The 14,938-nt window shown below is 42.3% G+C and overlaps 1 protein-coding gene across 1 annotated transcript in view; it reads left to right on the forward strand.

Annotated features, from left to right (window-relative positions):
* COL22A1 (collagen type XXII alpha 1 chain) overlaps nt 1-14,938 on the forward strand; it is a 212,210-nt gene that overhangs the window by 45,961 nt on the left and 151,311 nt on the right. The window contains exon 3 of the mRNA XM_067292265.1: nt 2,144-2,218. Within this exon, the coding sequence (XP_067148366.1) occupies nt 2,144-2,218 (75 nt within the window). The remainder of the gene's footprint in view (nt 1-2,143; nt 2,219-14,938) is intronic.

A 14,938-nucleotide genomic window follows, 5' to 3' on the forward strand; every position in this document is an offset into this window, starting at 1 on the left:
GGAGAGCGCGGGGGGGACCTGCGACACCCGCTGCCCCTGCCGGCAGCATGCACAGAGGGGCAGCTGCCAGCGGCACAAAAACAGGCCAGGCAGTGTTGCCCCTGTTGTACCCGCTTAGCTCCACAGCGGTTGCGGACCACAAAGCGTTGTATCCGCAGAGGGCAAAAGCCTGGGGAGCTGTGGCAAATGGATTATATTGGACCCTTACTGGAGAGTCAGCGGCACGGGTATGTGCTGACCGCTGTAGATACCTGCTCCGGTCTGTTGTACACCCACTCCTGCGCCGCAGCTACCCAGGCTCACGCCGTTAAGGCATTAGAAAACTTGACTGGGTTATATGGTTCCCTGGAGGAGTCAGGGACTGGCAGAGTACGTGGCAGCAGCGCCAGCATGTGAAACTACACCCTGACCAAATTCCCATCAGGGCCAGGCACGCATATGCCGTTTTGTCAACAACGTCTAGCTGCTTCCCGCACAGTAGTTCGTCAAGGTTAGCACAGCTGAGATAGGGAAATAGTTGTAGTAGATTTAAGGGGTCCTTAGGAACAACGAGTCGGGTCCCTCCTGGGCGTCCGACCCATGCGTCCGACCCGTGCCTCCAGCAGCCTCCCATCGGCGACCTCTCCTTGCGGTTCCCGGGGCTCCCCGTGCAGTGTGTAGTGTAAGTCCTTCATTAAGCCGATCCTGTTTAACCCCTTATGAACCTTGAGTGTGTCTCTCCGCCGGTATCCGACCCTTTCTTGCCTACCTTGTGGTCACACCTCGCTTGGCTGTTCTTTAAATTAGAGAAAGGACATAAATGTGGGGCTGTGCATGCAGTGAAAAGTCTGGGGTACATTTTTATATTCTCATTAAACTGATTCTTGGAGCTAGCTGTCCCCATTGTTTACAAGTGTGAAATTACCTATTGATCTAGGAAAATAAATTATAAATAAATGTTACTTCAAATATATGGCAGGAAAGAGGTGGCTAGGTAGACAGTTCTTTGCAGAAAAGCATTCATCTGCAATTGTGTTGACACTAATTGGGAGCATGAGAAATGGCTGACAAAGGCTGGGTATTTCCATGGTTTTTGAAATCTGTGCTTGAGGGTGAATGTTCTTCGAAGTTTTAATCATACTTAATGCTACTTTTTGCTTGAACAAACTCAGGGAGCACAGACACGTAAATATAGTCATGGTCCTGGAGGAGTGTTGACAAGCAAAATACAGTAAGATACAGGAGACCGGGCATCACTTGCTGTCTTTGACACTGACCTGTTAGGGGATCTTGACATGATAGAGGTCGCTTCATCATCCTGTGCTTTGGAACCCCTTTCCTGTCTTGTCTTTGTTTCATCTATTTAGGGACTGTGAGTTTTTTTGTGTAAGAGCTGTCCTTTCTGAAAAGTTTGGACAGTACCCCAGTCTCAGCTGGACCTCCAGAAGTTGCTGTGATACAAATAACTCTTCTGCCGCTATGTTTGACTTTAAGGCTATGAGAATGTTTTTCTTGTATTTCATGTGTTTGTGAACTATCACAGTTAGCCAGAGAGAGGTTGTTTACAAGGACATAGTTTTTCACCAACAGACCAAGCTGAACACTTTTGGCTTAGTATCCTGAGAAAAGGAAGTTTATGTGATTGCACAGCTGGTTGCTCTGTTTTTTCACCTGTCTGTGCATGTCATGTCTTCCCACTCAATAACTTTTTGAACATCTTGCTCAAATTCAATGAAATCTGAGAGTGGAATTGTAGTCTCAATGTTCTTAAGTTTTTATTACCTTCATGCCTATTTATGGACCAGTAGAAGAGAGAGATCCCAGGTAACGTCCTAGCTGAGGGAAAGGCTCAGGTCATCTATTCTGTTTGGCTTCTTGGCTGGCCAGTCAGCAAACAGTGGCTCAAAATCAAACACAGTGTGTTTGTTCTCTTGCCCAGCCTGGAGATAGGGGACAGGGTAGGGGAAGGCAATTAGGGTGCATAAAGACAGGGAAAAGAGTTGTTGCAGTGGAAATGTTGGTCAAAAAAGAAAGAAAGAAAGAAAGAAAGAAAGAAAGAAAGAAAGAAAGAAAGAAAGAAAGAAACCAGCTTTTGTTAGTTCCATAGCTTACAAAATAATGTGTTTATCTGTGATAACTTTTTACTGGTTCTTTTGCTTTTCAGATGTTCTGTGTCCAAATGTCCATGTGGAAGGAGACCGATTCAAACACACCAGTGGGGAGACTGATGAGATTCCAGGTAAAAAGACACACTTTTCTGCTGTACATCTGGGAACTGAAATGGTATAACTATGTGCTTCTGATGAGATGTTCTGATTTGTTACCTGTTTTCTAGTTGGCATTTTCTTAGTCCAACACATATTCAGTGATGTAGAAGTACACTAGAAACTGCAGGGATGGAAAAGAGTTATTTGTTGACAGCAAATTAATCATAAGCTTTCTTGTGATATGGCGTCAAATTAAAAAGGCAATGGAGCTTAATGTAGTAGATAGAGAAGGAATGAAGTATGCCTTGGAGACAACATTTTTTTTGACTACTCCATGTTTGGTTAGTTTAGATATCCATTTATTTGCTCTGTGATTGTTGTGAGATGTCCAAGTGCAATGATGATTACCCCTGAAGAGATACTTATGTATGTGTATACAAGAAAAACAGAGAAGATGAAAAGTCCCAAGAAGAACTCTCTCTTCTGAAACATTGGTGAAAAATCAAGAGGAAAGCAGGTCTGGTGATATGTCTGCTTTTTCATGAGCTCTGATACATCTTTCCAGCCAGATGAAGGACTTTTAATTTATTTGTCAGATGTATGCATGGGCTGTGCCTCTTTTCTGGACCCAAGACACAAAACTATTTGAGCAGTTGGCAGAGAAAATCTGCCCATCAAGGATATACTGAGAATATCTGTGGCTGACCCTAGAAGTTAAGTCACAGCAGTGGGAGGCAGGAGGATCTTCTGCAACTTGATTATGAGTAGAAATGGCCAAGATCTGACAGCTCTGCTACTCACTATGAGTTTCTTCACTGGGGGATTCTCACTACACAAAATACCAGTTCCATCTATGTTGTCTGTAGACATCTTATTTTGGCTTCAGTGTGGTTTCATCTAGGCCTGTGATAATGCTGGGTGGTAACATCTTTTCTGGTCTTCAGAGTCAAACCCGTAGTCCCCAGACACCCATTCTGAGTTGCTGTCCACTGCTAAATCTTGTAGCAGCCTTTTCTGACGGTCTTCCTGTTACTGGCTGTGCAAACAGTAGAACTATTCAGCAAATAGTCTTGCTATTTCTGAATGAACCTATTCGTGGTGGAAACTGCTGCCCAAAATGAGTAGGAGGATTGTGTCCCTGCTCAGACTAGCATTTTCTGTGTGATCCCTTCCAGAAGATTGGTGTTGTAAACAGCTGCCTATGTCTAGTCAGTGTTTATCTGACTGGTACTGTAATTCATGTGCTCTTCTGTAAAGTTACTCACTTATTTTTCCCTCTTCCTTCAAATCCCACTTCCTTCCTAGATAGCAACTCGATATTCATCATTTTCGGTTAAGAGATGACTTTGCAGTCTGAGAATTGTAGATTAGTTCAGGTTGGAAGGGACCTGTGGAAGTCATATGTCCCAACCTCCTGCTCAAAGCTGGGACTATGTCAAAGTTAAATCCACTTTAATGTTAAAGCTGGTTGCTCAGGGCCTTGTACAGTCCAGTTTTGAATATCTCCAAGGATGGACAATCAGCAACTTCTCTGGGCACCTGTTCCAGTTTGATCACTGTCATGGTGAGCTTTTATTTTTCCTAATATCTAATTGGAATTTCCCTTGTTGCAACATGTCTGTGATAGCATAGGGCAGTCATTTACTAGACCAGGGATCCTCTGTTCACCATTAAGTGTAAAAGCTTGTCATATCATGCAGTGACTTAATAAAAAAATTATTTATAGTAATTGACTACAGCAACATCTCTGGTTCCCCTTTGCCAATACAAAAGGTTTTGTGGAAGTAATCTGATTGCCCTTACATGGTGAGCCAACAATAATTTCTCTTCCTGTTCCTGATGATTAAGAAAATGTTTATCTTTTATCTGGACAAGGCTCAGCTGAGGTTCTGGCTCTACTAAGGGTCATTATGACACTGGAGATAGTCAGCATGGGACCTAAATGTTGTTCCGCTCCTTCTGTACTCCCTACATACTCCATAGCATTTTCTTAAGACAATAACCCCTGGGTCCTGTTCCAAAAGAGCATTGTTGCATTCTCCCAGCTAAAGTATTTGGAAAACTTCTGTTGATTTAATGTGCTGTATTTCCTCTTCCAAAATGCTTCATTGTGCTGCTAGCTGTTGCTGAGGGGCTTTTATATTCTGTCCTAAGGATGACTGCATTTCAGCGCTGAGCAGCCCTCTGCTTCCCACTGCCTTGCGCTGGTGAGAGCAGTTCAGCTCTGGATTTTCTGCCGGTTCACCAGTGACAGGGAGGAAGGCTCTTCCTCTGCTAACCCAGCCCTCACCCGTCCAAGGCTTTGCAGTTAATACCAGCATCTTGCATTCCACTTGGAAGCTTAATGACAGCCAAAATTGATCTCAGCCCAGCAGGCTCCTAACACAGCACTTCACAGCTGCATCCTGCACAAGCTTGTTTCTAGGTGGATTCAAAGTACAGCCCCATGGAGAGGATCTTACAATAAACCTCATTTTGGCTGCAGGGGACACAAGATTAATATGCTTCTCAAAACCTCTTCTTTCTCTCAGGTAGGGAGAAGGTTTCAGAACTGGAGTTAACAGAGAGAAAACAAATCTTTCTGGCAGTTTTATCTTTTTATTTGGTGAAATGCACTAGCAGATGGTGTATGCAATTGTTTCACACAGAACATCATCAATGGCAGTCCTTTTTGGTATGCCATATTTACATACTAGTTATACCATGACCTGGTACCTTTTAACGTGTGTCTGCAGTTAAGTGAATGTGAGTTGAGTCACTCTAGATTAAAGAGAAGGAAAAATAAAGACTAGTTCATAAGATGAACTGTAAAAGGACAAACTTTGGGAGATGAAGAGAACCAATGGCATCAGTTGGAGTGTTCAGTTCAGGACTGAGAAGTGGAAGATGCCTGGAATTTTGTAAAGTTAGAGGTTGAGGGTAGGGAGCATGGCTCCATGCACAATCAAATGAATAACTGCCTCCAAAAGCACATCATAAGTTGGAAGAGAGACAACAGATGAAACAGGTATTTTATCCTTAAAAGACAGGCATTTTCTTCTTTAGACAAACAGAATTAAGTAGATCTCATCTGTCTGGACTTCAACAAAGCATTTGAAGGAGTACTGTACTGAAAATCATTGCTAAAGTAAAAAAAAAGGCAGAGGTTAATAAAACTTGTAAAATGAGTCAGAAATTAGCTAGCAGGGAGAGAATAACAGGGTTTGTAGGAAAGGAAATATCAAGCTGGAGGGCAAACAGTAGTGGAACTCCTCAAGGTCCAGTTGTAGGTCTTATGTTCTTTGCGAATTTCCACAGCATATATTGGGATCAGAATATTATGAAGGAGGAAATGGCTCAAAAACTTGGAGCGACTGACTTGGGATTAAATTTATTAGTTCAGAGGGCCTGTTCTTGCACTTAGGGATCAATAACAGGAATTTGTGCTATAAACTCATACTCTGGAAACTGATGGTGTCTTAGTCAGTCAATAGATGATTACAAGCCACAGTGCTATACAGTTGTGGAAAAAGGCAGAGGTCATTATAGGATAAGGTAGAGTCTGGTAGAGATAGGAAAGAGTTCAGGTGATTGGACAGCCTTGGTTATAGCTTATCTAGAAAACTGTGCTCAGATCTTCTTTCCTCAGGAAAGATGGGTTCAGCCTAGAGGAGAGACTAAAGTGTTCAGAGGCTGGAAAGACTATTATCAACCAGGAGATTATAAAAGTTTGGTTTGTTTAATCTTGCAGTATGCAGGTGGAAGGGGGAGATATGATTGATCGCTTTCCACAGAGATATCAGGGGAATAATGGTAGGGTGACAAGGGAATCTCTGAAGCTAAAGGACGAAGGATATAGTAAAAAATGGGTATAGACTGTCCAAGAAGTACATTCAGATAAGACATCTGAGGAAGGTTTCTAACTGTCAGAGGTATGAAGTCCTGGAGCCAGCTGTGAAGTAGGAGTAATGGAGACAAATAGACAAAGATGGACAGGGCTACCTCTCACAGCAGAGGACTGCACTCTATGACCCTCTGGTATCACAGCATTTAAATGAAAAATTACTAGCTATAGCATTCAGTGAGGGCTGCCACAGTGAAATAGGTTTATAAGAGCTAAGGATATATAGAGGGCTTTATTCTACTACTGATACAAATTTTGGTGGTGAAGTGAAGCAGCATCTGTTTAACACTTCATAACACATAAATTCAGAATATAAATGATGCTGCATGCATTAGAAAACACATAGGGGATTTTAAAGAGAAGAGAGAAATCTGGTTAGAATACCAGGGCAAACATGGTTTCCCTTTCAGAAAGTGAGATATTTTAAAGCCATGTATATTCATGCTTTAAATGAAATTCTCACAACATCCATGTGAGTACCTTGTTATGTTTTTTTATCAAAAAGAGAAATGAAAACAAACGAGGGTTTAACTCAGTTGCCCTGAAATATTCAAAATAAAACCCCAGCTCTAATACTTAATCCCTTTCATATTGCCAGTTTCTCATTTTGGTTTCATCAGCATTTAACAAAGGATCATGGCCTCCTATTAGTTTTGGCCAGGTGGGACAACACAGTGATAACATTTTGCACCCTGAAGATGAGCCCCTTGTGTATTTTCATATATAGCCAAAACATTGCAGTGAAACAGCACATGAAATATCAAGGTATTGCAAATGAATTATGCTTCTTGAGGTTCTAAAACTTCACTTTTGAATTATTTGTCTTTTAAACTAGACCTGCAGGACATGGGATTTGTTTGCAGGAATCTGGATGATCCCTAGAATCAAAAAAATGGGCAAAGCTCTAGTCCTCAACATTATCCACCAGAGGAGAGGACACTCCCAACAGATACTGGCTGTTGTTTTCAGAGGGAAGCTGCAATGGAAATAACAAATGACTTGCAATGATTCCCATAAAATGCTAAGAATGATTTAACCCTTGGGAGGGATGCTTACAACCACTGTGCTGCATTATATAAGATGAGCGTGTGCAAGCCACGCTGGGTGGCGTTAATGGGGCAAGGAGGGAATGTCAAAATTCTGACTCTAACTCCTAAGTAGTTGCAAATGCCGTGCGTATAGTAACTGCAGAAGTCGCATTAAGGGTTGTACTACAGATTGACTTCAGCAGTCTAACTAGAGACTTTCTTCCCCACCTCTGAAACGTCCGTGCACAAATGAACAAAATGCCAGTATATTTATGATCTCTGTATTTTTTTGTAGCTCTATAAAGGATGTTTGGGCATTTTACTGCAGAGGTACTGGTTGTAAAACTAGTACCCTACAATTATAGCCTGAAATGGCTGTGTTTAACTGTCAGCATGTCTCCAGTTTCCTGCGGTTTGTAGCACAGGGTTTGCATTCCAGAGATGCCAGTGACTCACCAACTAATTATAATATTGTTGGGACTATTTATATTTGCCCACTAAAACACGTGGTAGCAAGAGGAAATTGGAGCATCCAGGCAGTTGAACCTTCAGAAGGAGCACATTAGACTGATGTCCCCTGGGGGACAAAACTGTCCTTGTTGTGCCAGCGTGACTGGGCATTTTGCCCTCCCTTTGCACTTGGCACTCTGTATTGTTCCTCTCATAAGCTCCTTAGGAACCCCCCTGAGAGGCAAGTGGCAAATCCAAGAATAGCTGCAGAGCTCTCTAACGGATCGCAGTCTTCAGCCAGCAAATGCACAGACACAGTGGTCACCAGCAAAAACTGCACATGTGCAGCGAAGGTGAAGTCAGCTATTTGTGTAGGCACTGCTCACTCTTCTCACTCATACAGGCAGGACTGGATGCAGCTAGGACTGGGATAGGAGGTGGTGGGAAAGGATAAGGCATGGCTGTGCCATGTACAGTCACTTTGCTGTCAGATTTTGCAGTGCACCCTCACTAGGCAATGAGAATGGAGAAGGGGCTAAGGACTTCTTCTTCCCTCCTTCCCCCATGCTTTCCCTAGTAAGTCCCCCATATAAAATTTGGTAAAGAGTGATCAGCGCTTCCTTGAGTATAATCTCCATTCTCTAAGGGTCTGGAGAACTGGATTTGGAACCTGGTTCCTAACTCACATACATGCAACAATAGCTGCTATGCCTCTGTGAGAAGTATATAAGGAAAGGAGCAGCTGAGCTGTACCTGTTGTCCTAAGAGTCATTTCAGTCTCCTGTGATCTGGAGAAACTAGGTGGACTTGTGCTGTGGGGTGAATTCATCCTGTGGGCTGGTAGGTGGGATACCTTAAGCCCCAATGACCTTAGTAGGTCCCTTTTAGCCTTGCTTTCCCTCAGTCTGTGCACTGTACAATGGCTGGTCTCAACATTATAGCCTAGATCCTTGCACTTAAAAGCCCTTTGAAGTTTTTCAGAGGTCTTCAAATGATTTACCTGTGTTCAGGGACATTTTAATACCTGGTAGCTCCAAGAAAACCAGGTCAAACAGGCAAATAGTTACCAATAAGTCACCTGGGATTTGTAAGTGCAGTCACTGCAGTCCTATGGGCTAGCTCTAACCTACGCATTAGGTTTGCACCCTGACATCCCCTGTGTTCAGACGCCCCAGTTATCCAGGATGGGGACCTGCTGTGGCTTCCTTTGGGCTTACGTACCAAGGAATTTCCCTTCAACAGAAGCTAGAGAGCTGGGAAGGAGAAGTTTATGCTCACCCCAACAGGAGGTAGGGTGCAGCCAAGGTGGATTCAGGAGCCTGGAAACACTCAAGGGTCTTATCAACTGCACATAACCACAAAGAGTCAGTAACAGCGCTGGGCTCAGAAATTCGTTGAATTAAAATCCCATATTTTAAATGAATCTTTTTCCTAATGTGTCCAGACGTGTTACTATCACCCACGTCATGAGCTTCAGTGGGACTTTTCACATATACAGCGATGTGAATGACCTTACTGGCGACAGGCATCAGATCCATACCGGAGCAGGCAGCCCAGCTGACCTGCTCAAAGGCAGCAGTAAGCATGGAGAAAGAGTGCTGAAATTACTTTAGGATCTGCTAGTCCAGGAAGAAAACTGGAATCTAGTAAAAACTTAGTAGTCCATGTGAAAGCCTTTCTCTGGTCTGAATCCCAGCAGTGCCAAATTCTAATTCTGAATTCTGCATTCACACACAAGACATGCATGGGTTAACCATGCACAGGAATATGCACATGAAATATTCTGATCTGTATGCATATTAAAAAATAAAATCAATCCCCAAATGCTTTTTTTAAACTAGCAACATTTGTCTTCTCCCAGAAGTCAAACAAACCAGAATTTCTTCTTGTTCCAGTGCATCTAAGTTGATGAAAGGGAAATGAATTCAATTTCTGCCTATTCATAGCCCAAGAAGCAGCCAGCCCTTTGGTTGGGTTGTGTAAAAAAGATTAATAAATTGGAATACCATGAGGTACCTCCTGGGTATTTCTCAGGTTTCTACAAATAGTTTAGTTTAGTTCTGCTTCAGAAAGAGTTTGCTGCAAAAGAGAGGACTGAAGAAACAATCTCTGAGATTCTTCATCTCTTAGAGCTTTCTGGCATTTGTGCACATATAACGGGAAGAAGGTGTATATACAATTTCAAGAAATTCCTCCTAATGCTTGGAGATAAATGAGTCTGTCTGATATATATGGTCTCAGATGACCGCTGTATTCAATTTCAGATTATGCTTAGGTCTAATCTGTTTCGTACTGATCATCTGGCATAAAAAAGGCACCACAGTCTCATACAGAGCAGTCTTTACCTGCTTTTATATTAGGCTTTGCTCATAGTACCTAAAATTAATGGGAATATTTTCATTCACATGAATAGCCTGTTGGTGGGGTTTTTCTGTAGCCCAGATATTAAAACTACAAGGAGAATCTAGCAGGTTATGTCTTAGTAAAGTGTTTCTCCTCAAACACCTTTTCTCACCCTCAGAATCATTGGTAGCCTTTTGTAAATCCTACGAGAAAACAGTAGGAGTTATTGCTGGTTACACTGAATTCACCTGTCCTGCTACTCTGCTTGCATAAACTTTTATCCACTGTCATTTTTCTCAGCTATATGCATAGATTTCTCCTGGGCCCAGTGCTGCCAACAAACCTTTATTCAAAAACAGGTAGAGTCCTCCCCTCCCCACTGCTGTTGCAAAAGGTGAGTTTGCAGTAATGCCGTTTTATGGCTTTCCAAAAGAACACACAGCACCTTAGCTCTTGAGGAACTTAAAAGAGGGCCTCAAAATAGAGGAACTAATTAAAATCAGAACCTGATACAAATAGTCCTGGTAAGTTCAGCTGGGGCAAACCTATCTGGCATACAAGGACATCAAAGGAATAATGAACCCTTGTTTAATCTTGTAAATCACTGGAGCAGGAAAGGAGCTGAAAAAGGGCCCATGGCACTAAGCCAGATGTCCATCACTGGGAAAGTGGAGAATGACTTCAACACAGAAAAGCCTTCAGTAATGAGGGAAGGAGTTCAGTGTCAAAACCAGCTTTCAGTGTTGTCCAATATGCCACTTGCAACTGTCTGAAAACTAAGAGACAAATGGATAAGAAAGAATGAGTGGACTGATACAGATAAACAGAACAATGCATCAAATAAAGTGGCGTGTTATTAACATGAGATCAGGTGATGAAATGTGCTGCCTTAGAGACAGCAGCTTTAGGCATGTGTTTATTTCCTGTTTTTACAGTAGGCTGGGGGTTATATTACAACAGCCCTTTCCACCAGCCAGGATGACTCTCTAACAGTGTATTCACCTGCTTTCTATGGGTTTGACCTCTGTCTCTCTCTCTCTTTTTTTTTAGTACTGTCTTTTTGGTTTCATTTTCTTACAGGTTTTATATCCCTTTTATCTTTCCTGGAGTAGTATCTTTCCCTTCCTGTGTAATGGTGCCAATTGTCTTTATCTGCCCCCTCTTTTTTTGGCTGAAGCTTTAGGCTGATGGTCCCAAAAGAGGATTACCCCGTAGTTCAACCCAGTGACCTCCTGCTCACCTGCCCCACTGCCTCCCAGTTCCTGCTCCTTTATCTCTCCTTTTGCTCTCCCTGCCAGTGCCAATGAATGAGGCACTCCAGAGTTGTGTGAAGGAGGCTAGCAGGAATTTTTTTTGAGGTATAATTGTGTGATACACCTCAAGCAGCGTTCCTGCTTCTAATAATCCCAAATGAGGATTGGTACTTGAGGTGGAATCAGGCTCTTTTTGTCGGTGATCTGCATGGTACCCCTGGGGCTTTTCGGCTTACTGGTGCCAATCAAAAGTAGAACTTGTCTCTCCTGGTGCCATGATGCAGAAGAAGCAAACAAGGACCAGTGAACCAACAGCCTGGGTGGTGGCAACATGTATTGGGGTAAATCTGCTTTATTACTGTTATAAAACTGTGACCATTAAAGTGCCTTCTAAGCCACCTGATGGAGTATCAACTAGAAGGCAGTAGGATGGCTGGAAGATAACTTCTTAATGCTGCTGTTCAAGCTGTTCCTTGCACTTCAACAAAAGCTTGTTATTAGGTTAAACTCTAACCTGATCTCCTCACTGAAGCTGGGGTAAAAGTCCAGTAGATCTAGTGAGATGAAAGGTCAGTGTGAAGTGCTGCTCAAATCCCAATCGTAACATCTGTGGAAACAAAGGGCAATTGGTTAATAGCAAGAACCTCTTTAAAACACTCTTGAGGCACTTTAATCTGTAGGCTTTGGAGAATTTTATAATTCCAAAATTCCCTTACAAGCTGCTTGTAAAATATAGCAAATTAATTTTTTAATGACTTGTGCAACCCAGTTGCTCACTGCTCTGCTTGCACGCAGGACTTGTGGGCAGCTAATAAATCTCCCTGGTTTGTTCCTCCAGAGGTGCAGTCCTTAATGCTCTGGGAAGAGGTCAGATAACAGCTGTTGGCTGATGGTGCTGAACCAAGCTGTTGACCTGGGAGTGCTGAATGTGGGATGAATTATCCATGTAGAATATCAGCTGCTGCTTTTTCTGTCTTTGCTGGAGAGGTGAACTAAAGGGGAATACAACAGTGTAAGAAAGCAGAACTCTTAGCCATTTTAAGTGTTTGGAAATCACTTCTTTTGACAGCCAGAACGGGATGTAGAAAATGTGTTTAGCAAAACACTTTCTTTCAGTCCCCTTTTTACGATCATTCGCAGCAGTACAGGTCTAAACAGTATCCAAGCTGCAGGACTCTGGCCTTTCCTGTTATCTAGAACACCATGAGCAAACACGAGTGCCTGTGTGTTCCATGGGGACACTGGGACAACGTGAAGATTTGATGTCTTGCTGCTTTGACACTGACCCCACTGTTGTCACCATAAACAGCTCACGAGTCCTCAACTCTGATGCTGTTATTCTGGAAGTAAAACTGAAGTGTTGAAATGGAGTTGTCTCAGTAATAGGATAAACCCAACAGTGTGGCATTGCTTCTGCTGGGCTTTATCTGCCCTGTCTGCAAGGAGCTGGTCATCAAGAGAGAGGAAGAGGACTTTCTGCCTCCTGTCAGCATGCCAGAAAAACTAGGACCATGAACTGTGATAGCATCAGTGTTCAGACTTACCATCTCCTAAATACTACTTCTTGATGACAAGTGAAACTATGATTAGGGCACTGATATACTGAGGTGGATGTAGGTAATTTTACTGCGGTGGAACAGCCTTGGAGATGGAGACTTCAGTTGTCTCTTAAAAATATCCCTAATTATCTTATGTACTGTCAACTCTTGAAAGGATTTCCTTTCCTGTGCAGGAAGGAAAGTCAGGAATAGTTAAAATCCTGATGAGGGCTGCTATAACAATAACAGCAACATGTGTTAAGTAAAGTTAGCAGGTTTCCCCTTCAGGGTTTCAATGCTTTTACTCATGTCCAAGCCCCAGATTGAGACACATTGTGGCTGTTCGGAAAGAACTGTTTTCAGCCTAGAACACTGTGGAACATAAGGATGCCAAACGTTTACATGTAATTAATAGAAGAAAAGTCATATCTCTCGTCTACACTCTGACTTCAAGAAGCTAATTGCCAGATGTTGCTGGCTAAATGCAATTTTTTAACTTCAGAGTATGGCATAATAACCGTTTTTTTCCTTTTTTTGTTTGTTTGGTTGTTTTTTTTTAATATATAAGAGCACAGAAAGTAACTAAGAGAGGTAACAAAAATGGGGACCCATGATGGTGGCCACAGCCTTGTAGATCACACTGGATGAATTGAATGTGATGTTTAGGATCTGGAGAGCACACTGGCTCTGAGCTTCTCCCATTCCTTGGGAGCCCAGGCCATCCATGAAAGCTTAACTTTCAAGAAGTGCAGAAATCTTAGGAGAGAAAATTGATAAGAGCTTGCATTTGCTGAGAGATTCCCAAGTGATACTGTTCTTCCTAGGAATTTATACACTTTTCTAGCCTATCATAAAGTTTACTGCCATTGACCTCATGCTAGTAAAAGTAACATATGCTATTATCACAGGCAATACATATAGCCATTTTCAGAAGTCACAGAGAAACAGTAGCTGATGACAACCTCTTTTGACCTTGGCAATTGGTGATATTCTATCAGTATGTTGACAAGGGTGATAATTCAGCTGAGAGTTTAACCACGACAAATGTATGGAGCAGTTCCTGCAAAAGCCTCTGTGTTTTGTGTCAGTACTCATGGCTGAACATCCTCACTAATAAATATGTTCTGAGCACATCACCTGGGGCTCTGATATCGTGTGCCTTTCTTGATTCCTTTCTCACCATGCTTTCCAGGCAGTCCCATCACCAGAAACTTTTACAAATAGAAGTAGCCCCATGGTTCCAGTGAGGGTTATCTTAGGCTCTTCAGGAATGCAAGGCAGGACACTTGTCTCATGAGATTTTTTCGTGCTAAACTAAAGGTTCAATCCTGCTTAGAGAAGACTTTCCAAACATTTGCACTTCCTTGTTTTCTGGCTAGTAAAACCTCCCTCTATTGCTCTAGTTTCCTGCGTTTGGGTGGTGGTGGTTTTTTTCCCCCCCAAAACAAGACAGACAGAAAACTCTCAGCATGCAGATACCAGCTTCCACCATGCTGTCCCTGTTAGATACTTAATGGAGCCAAGCAGAATTCCAGCTCATGCTCACGGGAACCAATCATGGCCCCTTTAGCCTTATCTTGAAATAAATATCTTGAAATAAACATCTTGAAATAAACTTTATGGGAATGCTCAACAAATACAAAGCTGTCTGGTCACACTTTGGCCATGTTTTCGGATGTGACTGCCTGCATGGTGGACATTTTTCCTGTAAAAGAGAATGCACTTATATACTACAGTTAGGATGATGTAGAAATTGTCCAGTCCAGTGCCAAGTTTTGCCTATTTTTTTCCCTGCAAGAGGCAGATCTGACCATGCTTTCTGATTCTGGAAAAATGGGCTGCTTCCTGTAAAGAGTTATTACTTGCAAGTAAAGAGACATTGAACTGATTTGATCAGTAGAGCAGTGCATAAGAAATTGCTTTTAAAGCCAAGTATGCTGTTATGAATCTGAGCTTCTCTTTCAGGTCACTGTTTTAATTTCAATGTTAATGGACCAGGTTATGCTGCTTTTCAGGAGACGTAATCAGGTTAGAGGGTTTCAATGGCCTCAGATTGTTTTAGTAACTGTAATGAAGGAGGAAGCTTATGATCAAAGAGCATTATTCATCTTATTAATTGTCATATTTATGGCATTACTGATTAAATAGTTTATAAGCCAACTGGGAAACCACACCCGTCTTGGTACACAAAAAGCCACATTTTAAATCAAAGCAACTGAGAACAGTAAAGTCCTACCCTTTCATCCTGTGCTCAAGC

Source organism: Apteryx mantelli, chromosome 2, assembly GCF_036417845.1.
Source record: "Apteryx mantelli isolate bAptMan1 chromosome 2, bAptMan1.hap1, whole genome shotgun sequence".
Lineage (NCBI taxonomy): Eukaryota > Metazoa > Chordata > Aves > Apterygiformes > Apterygidae > Apteryx > Apteryx mantelli.